The 21,228-nt window shown below is 40.9% G+C and overlaps 1 protein-coding gene across 2 annotated transcripts; it reads right to left on the bottom strand.

The window, feature by feature from the left end:
• Nucleotides 1-3,323: 3,323 nt before the first annotated feature.
• LOC113015864 (uncharacterized) lies at nt 3,324-14,225 on the bottom strand. Of its 2 annotated transcripts, XM_026158221.2 has the most exons (6): nt 11,443-14,225; nt 6,725-6,834; nt 6,510-6,635; nt 6,318-6,424; nt 4,102-4,283; nt 3,324-4,012 (listed from the first exon to the last, which is right to left on the bottom strand). In XM_026158221.2, the coding sequence occupies exons 1-6, from the start codon at nt 13,837-13,839 to the stop codon at nt 3,860-3,862; spliced, it is 3,075 nt and encodes a 1,024-aa protein (XP_026014006.2). In that variant the 5' UTR covers nt 13,840-14,225; the 3' UTR covers nt 3,324-3,859. The 2 variants fall into 2 exon arrangements, with proteins under 2 accessions (XP_026014006.2, XP_080153334.1); XM_080297208.1 differs by lacking the exons at nt 3,324-4,012; nt 4,102-4,283 and adding an exon at nt 4,500-5,105.
• Between the last annotated feature and the right edge of the window lie 7,003 nt (nt 14,226-21,228).

Genomic DNA, 21,228 nt, shown 5'->3' with positions numbered 1-21,228 from the left:
ATCTGACACTAAATCATCATCAGAGTTAATAGTATTTGATGAGTGACACCAGCTAGCCTCAGTAGTCAAACCAGCCTATGTCCAGACCAGCAGTGAATTCTTCAACCGGGCGTTTCTGGGGAAACTGGACTGTGAGTATTTGGTGTCCGGGTATGTAAATTCTGGGTCACTTCATTCAAAGGGTTTCTGCAGAAGTCAGCGTCATTGTCATCCAGCTGGTGATTATATACAAGTCTCTGTGTTAAATGTGCTTGACCTTGCAATCACAATCATTTTGTCTATTTTTATTTACCACAATGATTCAAGCATACACTGCTTTGGAAAGTCAAAAGTCTAGCACAGGACCAAGAGCAGGCTATTATATCAAACATCACACCACTGTTTGAGCACATGATGGACATGGACAGTGGTTAGGTTGTGGACTGTAGCAGTGATGTAGCAGGAAAATATCTAAAAATAGTCTATCCTCGCATGGCAATAATTTGTGCATCCAGCCTTTACACTGCTGCCTTCTTGTGGCCACAGTTAGCTACAGTCTGCTGCCCTTGCTTAAATTTCATAAGGGAATGCAACCCTTGCTGTTTTGAAGGTGTGTCAGTCAATTACTTTAGTGGGCAAGATGAGAGGCCAGGAGGTTTTTCTGATGGTTTGTGCGTAAGCATTGTGGATAAACCACTGGCCTTTGACTATAAACTGATTAGAGACCAGCATGTGGCACAAGCGACCACTGACTGACCTTTCACTGTTCTGAGATCACTTACTATCTGCGCTTCATATACAGCTAGCATTAGCAAGTAAAAGAGCCTCAGTGGTTTGTCAGCGTAATACGAGTCTCCTCTTTGTACCTACTTTGGCTAACATGTGGGATGAAGAGAAGATGGAGAATAAAAAAGCCGTTAATAAATTTTAGTACATTAACAAGGAAAGCTCTGATTACGATAGAGAGGGGATGGCAGCTCTAATCATATCTGATCTAATAAAATGCAGGCTCAGCAGTACTTATTAACATCTATGAGATTATCTGAATGTACTGTCTTTAACCAGCAGCTCCAAATTCATTTTCATTCATATTTTTAATCCCCTGTAGATATTTACAGTTAAAGCGTTTGCTCAAGCCTTTAATTCAGCTGATTTTTTTAAATTATTAACTTACTTAATGTGCTTTAAAAAATCTAAATGAAGGCCTGTATTTCTGAGCTCACTAGTTTTTCAGAGATAAGTGGTCCTCACAGGACAGCAACTACAAACGTGATTTATTTTATGAACCATGTTGCTGGGCACTAAACTGTATATATGCAGTGTTGGGGAGTAACGGAGTACACGTACCGCCGTTACGCATTTAAAATACAAAATATGAGTAACTATTCCGTTACAGTTACCGTTTAAAAAGGTGGTATTCAGAATACAGTTACTTTGTTGAAATAAAGGCATTACACGGCAGTCTTTTCCTGTTTCATTAGGCTATGCCCTCTCTATTTTTGGTTTCCACGCCGGTGATACTCCCCCACTGAAGCTAAAAGTGAGTCCGCTGGATCCATCCTGGTCTCGTCGTTCTGTCAGGGCTCTGTGTGCGGGCAGGCGGAGATGAGCATCCAAATGCAGGACTTGGAGACATAAATGTAACTGAGAACCTCAGTTTTATTGCTGGCACCAAACAAAAAAAGAAACCAAACCGTGAAAACACAAACTGGAACACACAGGCAGGATCTGAGGGTACAATGCAACAGAGAGCAGAGGAAAGCACAGGAAAACACAGGGCTTATATACACAGGGCGGTAATCAGGGAATGGGCAACAGGAGGGAGACACAGCTGGGAGAAATTAGACTAACGAGACAGGGGGAGCAAAGCTGGACACACTGACATAAGACACAATCCTTCAAAATAAAACAGGAAACAACACACAAATCACAAAGACGCAGACTTGACACTGAGAGGCAGACAGAAAGAATATAAGACATGGAACTCAAACTATACTAAACATAAGACACAACCGAAGAACTAATCCCTCACCAAGAATAAGACATATATATTTATAATAATAAAGCACCAGAGAATAAGAAAATAATCCATAATGCAAAAAAATAAACAATGACAACTCAAAATGCTGCGTCAGAACTGACCCAGAACCGTGACATCCCACCGTTCATCTGACTCCTCAGGACTTGCCTGACCCTCTGCAGCTTGCAGCTTTCCCAGCAGTCTCTTCATGGTTTCTATTTGCCTGTTGTTCCCAAGTTCCTGTCTTGGATTTCCTCGAGCTGTCCTTTGTTGTTATCCGACTACATTTCTCTAGTCCGAATAGCATTCCAGTGTTATTGCAGTAGATCTTGGTGGTGTAGATCAGTGCACTGATGTCTTGTTCACTCTTGGCATACAGTTTGATGTCATAAAATAAAATTATTTGCGATACTTTCTGGATGTCATAATACAACAAAAATCGACATACTACTAGAAAGATAACTTTAGAGTAACTTTGTGCTGAACATTGGGGGGTTAGGGGTTAGGAGGTTAGGGGGTCTCTGGATCTCCGTTTAAATAAATAAATAAATCTGGGTAAATTCCCAGATGGTAAACATGGGACTATTTTGCTGGTAATACCTGAAATGAATAAAGAAAAGCAACAGCCTATTTATGCAAGAATATTCATAATTTTATTGGGGGGGTTATATTGGTTGGGTCTGATTATTGGGGGGCGGGGGGGGGGGGGGGTCATAACCCCCCTGACCCCCCTGGAGATTCTGCCCTTGTACAGACCATAATACTATTCTGAATGCTGACTGCTTTTAGTCTCCTCACCATTCTAACAATGCACCGTCAGATCTGCCTTCAGGAAATGTTTTCACTTTGATTACATTCATGTATACCTTACATAGAAGGGCTGCAACACAGACAGCAAAGGCAAAGAAAGTCCACAAAGTGATCCAATCAGTTTAATTCTAGCACTGAGCATGTACATGAAGAACAAAGTGATTCTAATACTGGGACAAGCACGGCTGAATCAGAGTGAACTGTGATCTGCATCCATCAAAAACACATTTACAGTAGACAAATCCAGAATCAAAGCACGGCCACACACAGCTAGTGACAAGCGTAAGATTCAAAGTATTTCCAAGATTATTACACTAAACAGTCCCACTGCATGAGCACACATCAGTGTGTTATTGATCTGTTTTGTTGAGACACACTGTGCTCTTTACTACCTAACAAATGCTTTATGTTTTCATTTTCTATTATCACGAAGTAGATCATGAGCAGTGATTATAAATCAGCAGTGATAGAACTGAATCACTAGCTAAGGAGTAAACACATCACACTGGAAAAATAAGATCTTTCCATGTTGGGATTTTAATGGTGTGTGAAATGAACATCATTAACATTTTCACTTTAAATAGAATAAAAGATGAAAAAATCATTTTGATTTCCTATAAACTGAGTGTTGTTATTGATCACAAAGTCAAGGCTGCGATAATTGTTGTCTTTGAAACTGCGTCTCTCACTCTCTCGCTGTGTGTGTGTGTGTGTCCGTGTGTGTGTGTGTCCGTGTGTGTGTGTGTGTGTGTGTGTGTGTGTGTGTGTGTGTGTGTGTGTGTGTGTGTGTGTGTGTGTATACAACGGTCAGAGTCAGTGTTGCAGTGACACGGTCCTGCCATTATCTGAAAAGTGAAGTAGTTGTGTTGTCATCATTTTTAAAATGGTCAAGATAGAGATGACACACACACACACACACACACACACACACACACACACACACACACACAGACCCGTGTGTTAGTGCTTTCCTCTTTACTAGTTTTCCTTATGTTCTTTACATATTTCTTGATTTCCTTGATTTATACGCTGCCCTACATTTTGTTTAATTCATTTTGCAACATGCAAATAGGCAAACTCAATCTCCCTCTCAGCAGGACAGGTGCCGGTGAACTCCTCTCTCTGGTAGGCACGGTTCAAATACCGCCACACGCAGGTCATCTCCCGAGGAATCTCAAAGCCACGATATTTCTTTGCTACAACCTGAGAAAAAAGGCATAGAAAATAACCAACAATGGGTCCTTCTGATCGAGCTCATGTAAACGTTCTAGCAACCTGAATAAGCTGCAGACCTTTAGAATGTGGAGTTTGGGCAGCAGGTTGCAGTCAGCCAAGGTGAGCTCTGGCCCATCTAGGAAGCTCCTAGTTGACTCTGGCACATCTCCTAAGACATCAGCATCAATCTCTGCAGACAGGGGAGTCCTTAGGAAGTCATCAAGGCGCTGAAGAGACTTCAACAAAGCTTTCTGTAAGGCTACAAAGTCAGAGGGAGAGAAGTTCAAGTTCAAGTTCAAGTTCAAGGTTCTTTATTTGTCACATGCATAGTTATACAAGTATAACACAGTGAAATGTAGCCTGACACGCTCCTCGACATGTGCAAAAAAATTGGGGGGGGGGGGGGGGGGGTGTAGAGGAAAAACATTATATATATATATATATAGTATATACACTGGGTGAATGTGCAGTAGTTGCAGCAAGCAGGTGAATTCTGTACATTAATATGAATAGACATCTGACTATTTTACAGGATAGACAATATAAACATATTTAAAATTAAAGGAATTGAAATGTACATTGTGCCTTGGTTTAGTGTCTGGAAGAGTCCTGACTCAGTCAATTATAGATGATGTGAGAGGGCGGGTGTGTGTGTTTAGGGCACGGATGGCTTGGGGATAGAAGCTCCTCTTGAGTCTCTCTGTCCTTGCCCGGAAGATGCGGAACCTTCTACCAGATTGCAGAAGTTGGAACAGTTTGTTGCCAGGATGGGACGGGTCCTTCAGTATCTGCGCTGCTCTAGTCCGGCATCTCCTGGTGTAGGTGTCCTGAAGCGGGGGGAGAGCAATCCTGCAGCAGCGTTCTGCTGTACGGATCACTCTCTGGAGAGCTTTTTGGTCCTTCACACAGCTGTTCCCAAACCACGATGTCATGTTCTGTGTGAGGATGCTCTCCACAGCGCCTGTATAGAAAATCCTGAGGATCTTTGGAGAGACCCTGAACTTCCTCAGTTGTCGTAGGTGATACAGGCGCTGCCTAGCCTTTTTGGTCTGGACCTGAATGTGGGCAGCCCATGTCAGGTCTGAGGATGACATGACATCCTGTCAATCACACGCTGATGTGATTGACAGGATGAACTATCTGAACAAACACTGATGTTTTCCACAACAACCAGCTCCTTATTTACACACCAGTATTCACCATTTCCAAAAGACTTTTAATAAAATGCAAATATTTGCAGGTTTGTTTGGGTTTTTTTGCAAATCATTTATAGTTTAAACATATTGAATACTGTTTTTCAAAAAATACATGATTACTTTAAGGGTCTTTGAGGGTCACCTGAGCTACCCTCCCAACAATATGCTTTATCACAAAGGAGAGTTTTAAGTCTTAAGCTCATCTTAAAAGGGCGTCTGTCTCCTGAATCCAAACTGGGAGCTGATTCCACAAAACAGCCTCTGCCTCCCATTCTACTCTTAAATATCCTGAGAAGCACAAGTGAGTCAACAATCTGAGAGCTTTCTGTTCAGGTGATACCATGAGCTCTGTCACCTGAGATTGAGCCTGATTATTCAAGAAGAAAAAGAGTAAGTTATGGTGAGGGTTTCCCCACAGAGGTACGGCATGGGAAAACAGCTTTAGTTTAAATAGTTTCAATTTTCCAATATAAAACGAGGAAAAGTCTGCGTATTCCATCTTCTATAGTTTAATATAGTTTAACATCTGTATAACACTGCATGGCCATGACCAATGTTCCCTCACACAAACTCCCTGAGCGTCCCTTGGACCACTGTGAGCAACAGCAGACGTGTGCACTGTGGTCACGCCAGCATCCAGTCCATCCAAGTCACATGTTTATTAAAGTAATCAAATTACAGCATTTATGTTAGACGACTTTTAATGAACTGCTTTAGCCCACTTACAATGAAAACTTAAAAAAATCTTGTTCCTGACCTGTAGCATGTTAACACTGTTGGAAGGAAAAATAACTTCAACTCCAACTTTCTTCTTTTTTTTTATATAAAGCTCTGACTTGTATTCTGAGTCTGTGGTCTGGGAGAGAGTCTGTAACTCTGTCTGTAAAATACAGTAAACAATGACCAATGTTGGGCAGTTAATTATATAGTTACTTCTTCAAAAAAGTAACTGAGTTATGCAAACAAAGCTTTTTGCAGCTGTTTACCTAAAAATGCAGCCAAGGCGTTTTTTTATGCTGCAGTCACAAACAAACCACACACACACCTTACTAACTTTCTTGAATACATGTTTCCAACCTAACTGTGTCCCTTCTTACCATCTGTTGTGTCTTTTCTTGAGTTTTTGATGTACGCTGAGAATTTGGCAAAGATGTCGATGCCAGCTGTGTTAGCTTCTGGATGTTTGGGAGCCAGTCTGGGATATCTGGAGACAAAATGGAGAAATTTGAAATTAACCTCAACACGGCTTCCCATCGCAAACACATGTCTTTCAATGTGTGCTTGCATACCGGGGTGGAGTCAGTTTCTCCTCCAAGAATTCTTCTATCTTGTTGACATCAACCTTGACTTCACCATTAAAGGTCACAAAAGGAGGGTTGGTTCCTGGAGCAAGGTTGTGGAGGTCAGCCGGCTTCCTGATAACCCAAAAGTCAGGCGCATGTGGTCACTCTCATGTGTATCATAGTCACTGTATGAATACGTGTATGCGTCTGCACCATGTTACCGCTTGAGGTCGACTGTGGTGACATTAAAAATGACTCCTTTTAGCCACAGGATCATAAAGAGTCTCTGAGAGAAAGGACAGTTTCCGATGCTCTGTCCATCACTTCCTGCCTACACACACAAAGACCAGTCATCACGTGTCCTGCAGGTGATCTATGGATAAAAACTGTAGTGCTTCACTTATGAACAGCAGAACAAATGGGTGGATGAAGGAAATAAAGAAATAAAACCCCAAAAGAACGATACGGTGTGAGTGTAGATCTTACATCTCTTTTCTCATATTATAATTAATTTGACTGAATAAATCTGGACTCTGTGTTTAACAGAGATGTACAGGAGAATATCCTCTGCATGATAATTCCTGTTTCTCTCCCATGTGAATACACACGCACATCAGCTATCTGTTGAAGTTCAGGTGAATCTAACACAACTAAAATGTGTCTGTGTCCTATTATTAGCTGAATTGGGATAAATATCTCAGTATGGTCACTGTTAGAGATCCAATACTGGAAAGAAATTCTAAAAAAATGATCTCGCAGAGGAGTAATGTAAAGAGTAACGTGATCAATAACTTTTATAAGCAACGTGCTTCATCTTTGCGCTATGAGTGTTGTGTAAAACAGTTTTCCTGTGAGTAAAGAATTCATACTGAATGTTGCTGCAACAGCTCTGAGCTCTCAGTAACAAACAGGAGGATAATCAGCTTACCCAGCGAGACTGCTGAGATTAACATAGCACACCAGCACTATTCAGACTATTTCATTCTGTACTCTTTTACAAACAAAAGCAGAAACTGTGTTTCAGCATAAGTTGAAAGTAAAATGCTTATTTTAAGATTTTCATGATCGTGCTGTTTTAAAGAAATCCTCAGATGTGAGGATTTACAGCTTTTCTAGACCACAGAGAAGGAAACCTGAACTTCTACATAATATTTGTATCTACCTCCATCTGTGCTGCCCACAGGGCCCGTGACAAAGGAAGGCTTTGTTTGAACAAGCTTGTTACGTGGACGCGGCCGACGCTCGGGTATTTGTGCTAAATCTCTCAGGTAATGAAAGTTATTCTCAGGATGCTGTTGAACCAGAGCACAGAGCACACAATGGTCACAGAAGTGCAAGCTTCATGTACTTTGAATCTTTTTCAAATCTCATTTAAAATTACATGCATTAAGTAATGTGGGTTACCATGGCGATGGATTAGAACAGCACTGTCTTAATGGGATGAGATAAGCAGATCAAGATTAGCTTTTTCACTTGCTGTTTGTCTGTCACGGTCCTGGGGTGGTGCTCCAGTTTGGTCACTCTTGTTGTTCATTTTTGCAGATTGTTGATGTTCACTGTGAGAGAGCTCAGCTCTTGTTCAGTTTGTTTTTCCTGTCCAGTGTCTGACACCCAACTGTGGCTGTGGTTCTGCCACATTAATAATAACAGTGACTCTTACAGGCAGCCGTTTAAGTTTATTGCTCTATTCCAGGAAGCAAGCTTAGCTAACAAGTTTGTGTGAGAGAACCAGCTGACAGACATCTGTGCTTATTCATACATTTCTGCCAAACTCACATTTTACATTTTTACAAAAATTCCAATTAGATATTAGTTTTCTATTTTGTGTGCAGTGATCAGCAGTCATGGATTAATCATCCCCTGAGTTCAGTTGCTTCCAGGCACTTTATATAGTAAGATAACAACCCTACAATGAAGCAGCAAGCTCAGAATACGTAGTCTCCATACCTCTCGTGATGCTAGGTTCTCGGGTTAAAATGTGTTCACAGATTGAGGTTGTAAATCATGATATCAAAGAACATTTTGAAGGCTTCTGTGTCTGAAATTCAGAGTCTGAACATGGAAATCCACTGAAATTCATCTAAATCAGATTCCACTTGCATGGCATGGATGGGTCACAAATTCAGACCAGATTCAGTTTGGCTCTGGTCATTTCCCAGCTCATCCTGTCTAGATCGGGCCAGTGTGACAGCAAACATGGATGCTGGGACGTGGAGGAGAAGGGAGATGAGCTGGTAGCTGACAGCTGAGCTACTGGGCAACACTGGCCTGAACAGGCAACTGTGTGAACAAACACTGTGAATACTGAAACAGTGTGTGCAATGTGCTGGGCCAAGACCAGGCTCGACCTCCCAAAACTATATTGAAATATTTAACCTCTGTAAAAGGCACTTCTTACAGCACATTTACTGATAAAACGAAAGACTTGGAAAGTCCCCCTGCATTTGTTTTCAGGGAACTATGAGCACTAGCAGTCACACGCACCGTCTGTCAGTGAAGGCTGAATATTAGAAGAGATTAGAAATGGGAAACATTTAAGCACTTTTCTCTATATTTATTACAGATTTTTATCCAGTACAACCAGAAATAATCTTATTCTATATATAGAAAAATTACATTCTCTCAGTGTTACTGAATAATTATTCAAAGAGTTTTTATTTAATTCAGCATGTTGTGTTAAAGTGGAGTCACTGCTCTTCCTATGGTGAAATGTGGTGGAGCTCCACCGGTCATGGCTCTCTTTGCGTCCTCACACAAAGTTGAGCTTATTGAACTAATTCAGCTGCTCTGGAACAGGAAACTCTCAGCGTCTCAGTTTAAAGTCAGAGTTTGATTAACATACTGATGAAGCTGCTACAGCCTCAAAGTTTCAGGCACCAGTGACACTACATGTGGGTAACAAGTTATAGACACCAGTGACATCTCCACACACTTTACTGAGCAGGTATCACCTGAGCTGCTGTCACAGCCTTCGTGGGCTCTATAACCCTCTCTGCTGCACTGCAAACATCGGTTCTATACATTGTGTGTGTCTGCCGTCTGTCACTGCCAGTGTTGTGTTTGTTTGTGCTCAGCTCTCAGCCTCTTTTCTTTGTATCTGCTTCCTCTTGGTTTGATGAGAGAACACAGCATTGCGTTTCACTTCTATGGTGCTGACTGTCAGATCTATGTCCCTCTGCAGAACAAAGGCTCATGTTCCACACAGCCATTACTTCAGTGTCTCAATTAAGGCTTGGATGTCTCTTAACTTTTTAAAATTCAGTGATAAAGAGACTGAGGTGATGGTGTTTGGTAGCCCCACTGAGACCCCCAATGTGTATTTAGATACCTTGACCCAATATGTTAAGCCAGCTGTCACAAACCTGGGGGTCAAAGTGGACTGTGATCTGAAGTCATTTACCGAGGGTGCAAAATGCTGCAGCTCGTCTGAAGTTTGAGCACATTTCCTCTATTTTAGCTTCATTTCACTGGCTGCCCATTTCTTTCAGGATTCATTTCTAAAATTCTTTTATTTGCTTTTAAAGCTCTCCATGGCCTCGCCCCATCCTATCTCTCTGAGCTGCTACAGCCTTATACACCCACCCGCTCTCTCAGGTCAGCTGATCAGCTGCCCCTGATTGTGCTTTTGCTGTAGCAGATCCAGTGTTGGTTTATTTTATTTTATTTTATTTTATTTTATTTTATTTTATTTAGTTAATTCTACGTTGTTTTATGTTGTTGGGTTTTTTAAAAAAATATAAGGCTGTTTTAAGTCAAATCTTTATGTATTATGTGTTTATTTTATTCTATTGTTATTAACTTATTTACTGCACAGCACTTTGATCGTGTGCTGGCTATTTTAAAATGCTTTATAAATAAACTTGGATTGGGGTAGACAAATTGACTGTATTTTTGGAAGTACATGAAATATCAATAAATTACACTGACAGTGAATCAGTATGTTTAATGCTAAAGTAGAATGCCATGGAAAAATCAGGATCCTTTTTGTACCACATAAAAAGACTGTAAAAACACATCTAAGCATAAATTCTACTTAATACGACAAATGCATTTATAACATATGTGGCAGTGAAATATTAACAATAAAGGTCGTTTAGTCTCTGTGTAGATTTATTTGTTATTAACTGATATTTTTGTGTAATTAAGGAAGTTTTCACTAACAATGGTGTAACATGGAAAATTATTAAAAGCTATAATTGTGCTAATTTCACTGATGGCTTAGTATCTTATAAAATTGGTTACCAAAAACATAATAAGAACAAATAAGAAGATAAATGCATATTCTTTATGACTGAGGTATTTACCGTCGCAGATTCTGGGACTCTTACAAAGAATGTGGTATTTTTCACTTTTTTTTGCACAAGTATTTAGAAGCATCGAATATTTTACAATAATTTAAAAAAAAACAATCAAATAATTTATTTTTATAACGTAGGTCTCATATTTATCAAAATTATTTTCTAAGTCAGGACAGCTTGAAGTTTTTTTCGTCACATTTTATGGAGCCAATACTCTGATCTTGATGTTCAGGAAGTCGTCTTCAGGTTTGTATCAGGTTCAAACACAGACAGAGGCCTGATGGCGAGTGGGATGGAAAAAGTCTTTGATATATGAAGCTAACATTTCATAACGTTTTATCAGTCTTTATTAGTTTTATCTGTGTTTCTTGTTCCTAATTCTTTTGTGTATTCATATCATATTTCCTTTCATTTTCAGATTTTCTCTTGTACTAATGTCCTCCCTGTTCTCACAAGAACTTTATATTTCTCTGCTTATTTTCTGTGCACTTTCACTTTGCTGTATCATGAGCTTCTCCATAGAGACTAATTCATTATTCATTATGACAAAATGCTCTTTGTAAATTCCCACTATGATAATAGTAATAACTATCCGTCTGGCATTCATCACAGGCCAAAGGAACCATGGAAGAGTTGATTACCTTGACATACAGGGAGATTTCATAGGGTTGGTTCTCCAGTGTTTTACTGTCCACCACAGGACTGTCCGCTCTCCTGTCGGAGGTCACCTTGATCTCTTCCCTCGTCTCTGCAGTCATCGCCTCCCGCTGAGGGACATATGAGCAACCATGTTCCAGCAGCACCACTCTCTTTTTCTTCACCTGCTCGTCTTTCTTTTTGGGCAGCGATTCATCTTTGATAACTGACTTCAGCTCATTTATCCAATCCGCCTTCCTCGGTGAACTGATCTTTTCTGCTGACGTTTCTTTATCCACCCATTCTTTCCTTCCCCACTCATTCTCCCAGAACTCTTTTTTGATGTGCCTCAGCTCTTTACTCCAGTCCTTCCTTTCAGCAGCAGTCGTCTCTTCTTCTGGCTGATCTGTTTTAATCCAGTCTCTATCTTTTCTCCTGGGTGACAGCACTTTTACTTTCCCCAGTTCGTCTTTCCTAAGACCTTGTGGCTCAGGACACAAGAACCCATTCTCCATTGTTTGCTTCAGTGTTTTAATGCTCTCATTTAGATCTGCCTCTGCCTCACTGTTGTGCACTTTTAGCTTTATGTCCTGTGTCTCCATGTCCTCTTTACCCAGTATGGCCTCGTCTCCTGGCAGCACTTGGTGATCTTCATCTTTTATCTTGTCTGTGGCATCATCAGAACCGCTCATAATGGTGAAAGGATGTACTTCTTCTGATTTTTCACTGGGCTTCTCCTCCATCGTTTCAGTCTCATCATCAAGAACGGTGACTGGCTCTTCTGCCATCTCCACTTCTCCTTCCATTGACTCTTCTACTGCTCCTCCTCCAGTCTCAAATTCTACAAGCATCTCTGTCTGTGGATGTTCTTTTGTGTTGTTTCTCCAAATTGTGTCTGCTTCTTTCAGGAGCTGCAAAGGATGCTCTTGTAAAGCACTTCCTTCTGTTGTGGATTCATTTTTCTCAGATTTGTCCTCTCCTTCTGTCCCGTCGAGCTTCACCTCGATGCCTTTCTCAGATAGAGAAGCTTCCTCCACCTGGTCCTTTGTGTCTGTATGTACCTCTTCTCCAGTCTGGCCCACTGGTTCTGGAGGAACTGTTATAGCTTGTATTTCAAGCTTAGCAGCTTTTTCTTCTTGCATTTCTAGATCATTTCTTGCTCTGTGCTCTTCTTGGCCCATTAACTCTCCAGCAACATTATTGGCTATCGTTTCCTCCATTTCTGAACTCTTTCCTCCCCCGTCCATCTCTGCCAAGTTGTTAACTTGCTCTTCTGCTTGCTCCTTCTGGGTGACGTCTTCAGTCCTTTTAGCTTTAGTGTCTCCATCTGACTGTGGCTGTTCTTCAGAGGTTAGGGCCGTCAGCTCTGGTTCTTGTGCCGTTTGATTGGTTCCTGCTCTCACGGGGATCTCAGAGCCATGATTTACACACTCCTGGACTCCCTGGCATTGCCATGTAAGATTATCAATAACAACCTCCTGTTTTATGGATTCTGAGGGATCTTCTCCATCATTGTTTTTTATTTCATTTTGACTCTCATTATCTAATTGGTAGGTTTGATTGGCCACCTCTTCAGCTGTAACACTTCTATCGACTGGTGTGTGATCAGTGCCCAGAGCTGAAGCTTGGATGCTGGCCTGTTCATTTATTCCAGAAGAAAAAGGAGCCACTTCTATGTTCAGATTAACCTCTGTTATGTTGCCAGCAGTGGGCAAAGTAGCAGTTTCTGTTTCGCCTCGGTCACCAGTACATGTGTTGGAACCGATTCTTGACTCCCACACAGAAGTACCTCCGTCCTGAAGACAGGACACGTGATCGTCGGTGCCTTCGTCCATGTTTTCCTGCCTTACATCTGTTCCTGCGCTTGCTGTTTCTCCCCCTTGTTTGTTTTCTTCACTTTCCTCCTCTTTTTCATCATCTCCATTGCTGTTTAATATTTGCCGTTTCCCTGGTTCAACCACAACCAATAGAGGGGAAAGAGAGAGATTTTCAGCCATCTTTGTATCTTCAGATTCTTTGTCTGTTGTCAGTGTGGTGGTTATTTCTTGATGTCCATCTCCCGCTCCCATTTCTCCATTCACCTCTTCTTCCAGTACTTCACATTCATCCTCCCCCTCTCCTATTTCTCCATCTGATAACAGGGTCACATGTGTAATCTCTCCTTTCTGCCAATCATTGTCTTCTTTACTTTCATCTTCAGTTTGTTCTGCTTCAGCAACCATCAAAACATCTTCCCCAACCTCCTCTGCCAGTTCCACCTCATCATCATCATCATCTTCTTCTTCTTCCTCGGCGTCGTCTTTGATTCTGTGGGTATCCAGGTCTGAAAACATACCTTGTGGGCTGTGGGCAACGGCTCCATTTGGCAGGTCTGGACTTTGGCTACAACTTAATTGAGCCATTAGGAAAATAACACAACTTATTTAGAAAGAAATGATAGTGTCCAAGTTTGCAGGATGAATGTGCAGCTTTATAACATGTAAAATTAGTGAAAATGATCCGGCGTTCTAGAAGAGTTCAAAGATGGGTATGAAGAGTAAAACTTACACTCCCAGTTTTAAGCTTGAATCCCAGAGGAAATCAAAGCGCTGATAGAAAACAAATGAATACAGTCTCACAGGATTTCTGACGAGTCCAGATTCTAAAAAGTAAAGATGGATGGTTACCAAAGTTTGACATCTGTAACAGCTCTAGGAGTGACACGAGGTTCCAAAGTTCCAAAGTAAAGCAAGAAGAAAAATCCAGATTTCCCCTGTAAGATGGTTATGGGGCTCTCTCATCAGTACTGTGCCTCAGGCACCGCTCCACGTCAATAAGTACGTTTCGCCTCCTCGCTTTCTTCTCTCTCTCTCTCACTAAGGGATTAAACCAAGGCTGATCCCACATGATCACAAGCTTAAACTCTGCCACCCAGAGGCCAGCACCATTTGATCTGGCGTTTCTTAACACATTCAACCACACATCACAGCTACATCTACGAAACCTACCCTCCAGTAGATAGACAAAGCCATATATACAACATCTAGTGAACTTCAGTTTTATTTGTACAGTGCAGGTTCACCAGAACTATTTTATTGAAGCACTCTCAGCCCAGTTTACTACATGAACGTGTTTAAATGCTGTCTTCATTTTGTCATACTAGTATCTTTAATAGATGATATTAAGATATGAAAGAAACTTGAATAAGTCCAGACGCTTTTCTTTCCAAGCTCCTTAGACTACGACGACCTGGATGACTGAGAAGCTTCACAGACACGTGAAACAGAAAAATGTTTTTGTTTTAATTCAGCTGAAACCAATAAAAGAAAAAGTGTGTTGTTTTTGAGTAAGAAGGTTAGAGAAGGAAGAGCCTACAGACCCTTTCCAAAAAATATGAATATCATGGAAAAGTTCATTTATTTCCTTAATTCCATTCAAAACGTTAAACTTTCATATATTATAGATTCAGGGTTTCAAGTACTTAGATGTTTATTTAATTACATAATTTGGGCTTCCAGCTCATAAAAAACTCAAAAACGATTTCAAAAAATGAGAATACTGTCAAGACCAGAGGCGGAGCCAGACATTTGAAACACCCGGGGCTTAGCCCTAAAGGGTAGTATGCATGTGGGATTTTTTTTTTTTTTTTTTTGGGGGGGGGGGGGGGGGGGGTAAGAAATGACTGAAAGATTAATTGGCTCTGTTTTGAGTTTTGTTCAAAAAAGAATGACTTCATAGAGGGAAAAATATATATCATATGCAGGACACCTTAAACTAGTTTTTTAATTAAGCAGCGAGGCAGAACAAAGTCAGGGCTGTATCAAGACACGAGGACTAATCCCCAATTCAACCAGACCCAGAACTGATCCAGAATTAAAACAGGACTACAACAGTTCAAAATCAGGACTACTGAGGACTTAACCAAGACAGAACCAGAAAGCTAGATGATAGTAGCACTAAAAATCATCATAGACCTGCACTACACTTATTTTTTAAATTCTACCAAAGAACTCTGTTTAGATTGAGAAAAGTTTATATAATTATTTATCCTTGTTGTGCAAACAAGCCTGCAGAACTTAATAAATATAGAATTTGAAAAATAGCAAACCTAAAAAGAAACACGAGATACATGAGGACCTATGATACGGTGATACTTTTGGTAAACAACCATTTGACTAACATATGAGTCTCACCTGCTCTTGTTCATCTGTTCTGTCCTCATTCTCCATCTCCCTCTCTGTTCCTCTCTCTCTCTGTGCTGACAATCATCAAATATACAGTTGAAACCAGATATTTACACACTCTTCAGATCAAAACACAAACACTTTTTTAATTGTAACATCAAATCAGACTAAATGCTTATTTTTTTTTTAGATTGATAAATAAATTATTTATCAATGTGTCGGTGAAGGTTTTCAGTCATCCAGGTCATTGTAGTCAAAGGAGCTTGCAAAGAAAAGCGTCTGGACTTCTTTAAGTTGCTTGAAGACGTTTCACCTCTCATCCGAGAAGCTTCTTCAGTTCTAAGGTCAAATGGTGGAGAGTCCCAGATATAAACCTAGTGGGAGTTTCCCCCCACAGAGGGACAAAAGGACCCCCTGATGATCCTCTAATCGCCTGAGCCAAGGTGTGAACTGGGTGTGGGTCCCAATCAGCCAGCGTTTCGGGTGAGTTCATTGTGAAACCTGGCCCCACCTTATCATGCGAATTCCTGAGGTCAGATGGCCCAGGATGTGAGTGGGCGTTAAGGCGTCTGGGAAGGATCTCAAAACTGGATTATAGATGGCAGAGAGTTGGTGTCGTAAACCCCGCCTCTGTTCAAAGATGGTCGCTCACAGTGCACATAGATGGCTTCCCATATGGAAAAGATATATATAAATCTTATAAAGTTTGTATCTGTCTTGTGTGAAACTTGTATGAAAAGCATATAAGTGTGAAAACAGATATAAGATCCCTTGAAAAATTATATAATGAAACTTGTATGTTTTGGATACTTACTAAAACAATGTATGAAATTAATGTGAGAGTGGCCACTTTCATGAATAATCACATATAAGTTTTTACTATTTCTTTTCTGTATGGGTTCTTTCACTCCTCTTTCAAACCATCTGTCCTCTCTGTCCAAAATGTGAACGTTGGCATCCTCAAAGAGTGACCTTTGACCTTAAGATGCAGATGGACAGCTGAGTCTTGTCCTGTGGAGGTGGCTCTTCTGTGTTGTGCCATGCGCTTGTGAAGTGGCTGTTTGGTCTCTCCGATGTAGAGGTCTGGGCATTCCTCGCTGCACTGTACAGCATACACCACATTGTTAAGTCTGCTTTTCTTTGCAAGCTCCTTTGACTATTACTTATCAATAACATATTTGTTAACTTTCAGAGTAAAGAGAGAAACTGTCTGTATTTCTTAATTGTAAATGGCACCAAATTGTATTCAAACTTGAGCCACACTTATGGAGCTCCACAGTTCTGTTCCTGGTGTTTTGGTTGACATCTCTTGATGTTCCCATGTCACAGAAACAGGCTCTGTGTTTTGCCTTATATGCATCCACAGCTGTGCCACCAGTTTACTCACATGGACTCTACGAACCAATCAGAAGCTTCTTCAGCTCAGAATGGAATCGTCTGGAGTTTCTTATTAATTAACAATAAACTTAGTGTATATGTGCTCCTACATTTGATGAAAGTGATAAAAAAAATAGGAAGCTCTGTCTCTCTTTATTCTGACATTTAACTAATTCAAAAGATATTTCAATATTTATCTAAAACAAAAGTTTACTCTAAATTGATGTTGTACAGTAAAAAAAAATGTTCTTGTGTTTTCCATAAAGTGTAAATATCTGGTTTCAACTGTGAATATACTGCTGTGTATTGAAGTTCCTCTTGTTTTGCATAGGAATATACTGAACAACATACAAAGCATAATATATAAAATACTACCAGAGTTTTTTCTTTGAAAGAAGCCCCTTATGTCCATTCTTGTATATCAGTGCATTACTGAAACCGATTTATTTAGCTGTGGAGGGAAACAACTGAAAATATGAAATAAACACACACGTAAGCTAAGACTCTCTAAAGAAACAGCATTGTTGTTGTTCGGCTTTTCATTTCGCCATTTGTTGATTCACTTGAAGAGCAATAACGTAATATTGGTCAAGTGATCAGTTTGATATCAATCTTTCGTGATGCACCGTCATATTTACATTATTTGTACGGTGCGAATGATTTTCTTTGGTACCTGGTCAAACTTAAGCTCTCCTTAGTATGGCTGGCTCCGTTTCTCCAACAGCGCACTCACAGGCGGCAGCTGCCCCGCCCCCTCGCTCAGTCGTTTAGTGCCTGAGCTCGGATCATACCAATATCAGGGGGGATTCACGCACAGTCGTAAATTCCCACAGTGTGCACTATGTGCTTCGACTATTGTGTGTACTTTTTGTTTTATACAGTTGTCAGCCAGACATCTAACTATGAAAAAATTACACCCCAAAAGACCCCGGGCCTCTGACAAAACAACCCGGGCTTAAGCCCAGTAAGCCACCCCCACGCTCCGCCCCTGGTCAAGACATCACTGTTTAGTTCTCAGTTTTTGCAGGAAAAAAGAAAGAAATTAGGATTACAACAAATCAATCAAAATGTGGTACTTTCAAAATGATACGTCAATCTTCAATACTTGGTTGGGAAACACTTTGCCTTAATCGCTGCTTCAATGCGCCGTGGCATTGAGGCAATCAGCCTGTGGCTGTCGGCAAAGTTATGTGACATCAGTGATGTTTGTACTAACTTGGTTTTAAAGCCTTTACTTTCAAATATACGCCGTTCAATAGTCGACCTTAATCTTACAGAGATTGTGATGATTTTGTGGATAATTAAAGTCAGTCATATATCCACAAACACAACAAGCTGAAAGTCAGTGATGCTGCTCGGTTTGCAGTCCTGAACATCGCGGCACAAGCAGGATTCACTGCACTGTTAATGTGAGCTATGTTACATTGCTGCCTCTGTTCGGTGGTGTCGAGCCAAACGGACTTTAACGTGTGTTTGAACGAGCTGACGGTTCACTCGTTAAGCTGAAAGAAAGATGCTTTAATCACAGCAGTCACACATGTGTCCACTGCACCATCTGGAACTCTTCTTGTTTACACTCGTAATAACACAAACACTAAATCCTCCTGTTTGTAGCAGTGTGTACACCTGAGACTGTCACCTGTCTGTCTGTCCTGCACTCTCTGTTTCTTTCTCTCTGATTGTGGAATAAAAGTATGAACATGTGTTTATAAGTTACACTTGTGTTTGAATCCTGCAGCTTATCACACATTTGATGTCCAGGTGTGACGACTGCAAGTGTCCAGAGTGAGGACAGACTGAGGGACCCACTGCTGCACATCATCTGTGAGGCTTTGCAGCCCTGATGATCCACCAGGACAAACTCAGCAGTGTGTGAGGAAGAGGAGGAGGAAGAGCCAGCAGCAGCTGACAGATGGAGAGAATAGACAGACTGTTCCCTGTTTGTGAAGGACTGCTAGGAAAGTTTAACATAACTGTCTGTGCTGAATCAGTCTTATTAGGTAATGTTCAAATAATGTGATCATCCCAGTGTTTCCAGTGTGGGAGAAAGTACTCAGAGTACTCAGGGCCTTCAAGTTACACACTATGAAAGGGAGCAACAAGTTTAATGTTCAGAAACCTAAAGTCTGTATCAGCAGCAGAATGGAGCTAAAAATAAATGTTGGTTTCAGTTCTATGAAGCTTTGAGTATTTTGGATCAGTAGCTGCTGTGTTTGTTGCATCATATTGCTGTAACTGTTTATATGCTTTATATATTCTGAGCTAAGTTGATCTATAGTGTTACATCATATTCTATAAGGATGTTATGTGTTTGTAGACTTTCTGCCCAGTTTGACCCATTTAGCAGAAGTCAGCCTGTTTGAGGCTCTGATAGCTATTCTGTGTGACTTACAGCAGTTATGACATGGTCTGATTATTACGGAGCCCCGCAAGGGACATGGGAGGAAAAAAAATTACAATGAACTTTTGCGAGATCTCTGTGCCGGGAGAGCGGTGTTCCTCCCGGCTGTAGTAGGTCTCGACCTCCTGTTAGCTTCGAGATGGTGGGTGTCAGATCTACGAAAACGTCGGAGCACTTTTGCAAATATGTGATATCTTGTAAACCGAGCAGATATTTGACGTTTACACAGCTACATTCACGCCTCAAAATATCTTAAAAGTGTATTTTGTGACCCAGAAAGAGTAATATTACAACTGAGTTGCTGCCGCCATTGTTTGAATTCAACTTTTGTGAGATCCCGAGTTACCTTTGCGAGATCTTGCAAAAGTTTTGCGAGATCCCGAGTTTGTTTTGCGAGATCTCGCAAAAGTTCATCTTAATTTTTTTTCCTCCCATGTCCCTTGCGGGGCTCTGTATAAAAGTTTATTTTGTGACCCAGAAAGAGTAATATTACAACTAAGTAGCTACAACTAAGTAACTAATCTTAAATGACTGTTCAGTACAGAAATGAAGCCCAACAATTTTACTAGTGATGTGCGGATCGATCCTGAAATATCGATTCCTCCGATACCAGTCATTTATGTTCTAGAATCGATTCTCACATTAAAATATCGATATTTTAGTAATTTAGAGTCAATTTGTAGTTTATCATTAACAGGAACACAGTGGAAAGAAACTATAACATTCGGATTGTCTACATTCAAAGGAACTACTTCCTCTTCCGCCTTTCATAGTCATGTATGAAATACGGCTGTATAAATGTCTCGCAGCCCTTTGGCGTGCGCACTCACAACAATGGCTGAGCGTAATCGGAGTCATGTGCGGACGTATATTACCTCCACAAACAGCTGAGACGTGGTTTGCGATACATGTGGCAAAAAAGTGCTCCAAGAGTGAGGTGTTGTGGCCATACTAGGGAGACGTTCAAAAGGGCTGTTGGGGGGGGGGATTTAAATACATTTTACAGTGTTTATTTATTGGATAAAATACGTTAAATGTCACTGTTACTATTGGCCAGCCCGGAAACAGCGGGGTGTCCAAATTCAGAGGCTGCTTCCACCTGAGGACCCGTCATTGTTGGAGACTGGAATTGTCTGGGCCGCGCTATGAATTCTGCGATATGGTTTTTCAATTTTGTTGTCTGGGTGGAAAATCGGGAGAAATTCGGGAGAATGGTGGCTCCGGGAGATTTTCGGGAGGGGCACTGAAATTCGGTATTCTCCCGGAAAAATCGGGAGGGTTGGCATGTATGGTTGTGGCAACATCACTAACTTACTTTTAAAAGTTTACTCTTCGGTTGCCCCACTTCAGCCGTCCACCGTTTTTTCGGCAAAATTGTCCACACGCACCGCCGCGCTATGCATTCTGGGATATGTTGGGCTATGCAGTCTACACCACCACGTCCTTAAAATTCAGGGAAATGAAGGGCGCATTTGAGGGCCGCATTTTGAGAAGCCTTTGAAATGGGACAGCCTTCGTCACGTCGCTGTGACGTAATCGGCCTTAAAATGCGGCCTTTAAGGCTGCAGACCCCAACCTGAAACAGTTACTCATTTGTTTTGGTCATGTAAATTTACATGTAAATTCTGGAAGGACTTCCACAAGTTTATTACTGACTCTGTTCTACCTACTTTTCAACTATACTACAAGGATGTTGTCTTTGGCTATTATAATTTTAAAGACAAGGACAGTGATGCTTTCTTCTTTATAAATATGGCTTTAATTTTGGGAAAATTTCACATACACAAAAGCAAAGTCCTCGGCAGAAAGCCTGAACTTCTTGTATTAAAAATGGAACTCAATATATAGGA

This window comes from Astatotilapia calliptera, chromosome 23 (genome assembly GCF_964374335.1).
Source record: "Astatotilapia calliptera chromosome 23, fAstCal68.1, whole genome shotgun sequence".
In the NCBI taxonomy this organism is placed as follows: Eukaryota; Metazoa; Chordata; class Actinopteri; order Cichliformes; family Cichlidae; genus Astatotilapia; species Astatotilapia calliptera.
The sequence above is the reverse complement of the archived record's forward strand: the minus strand, read 5'-3'. Positions and strand labels throughout refer to the sequence as shown.

Coding starts and splice junctions, on each gene's coding strand:
- LOC113015864 (XM_080297208.1), bottom strand. CDS start 13,839: ATGGCTCAATTAAGTTGTAGCCAAAGTCCAGACCTGCCAAATGGAGCC. Junction 6,835..11,442: donor AAATCTCCCTGTATGTCAAG/GTAATCAACTCT, acceptor TTGTGTGTGTAG/GCAGGAAGTGATGGACAGAG. Junction 6,636..6,724: donor ACCACAGTCGACCTCAAGCG/GTAACATGGTGC, acceptor TTGGGTTATCAG/GAAGCCGGCTGACCTCCACA.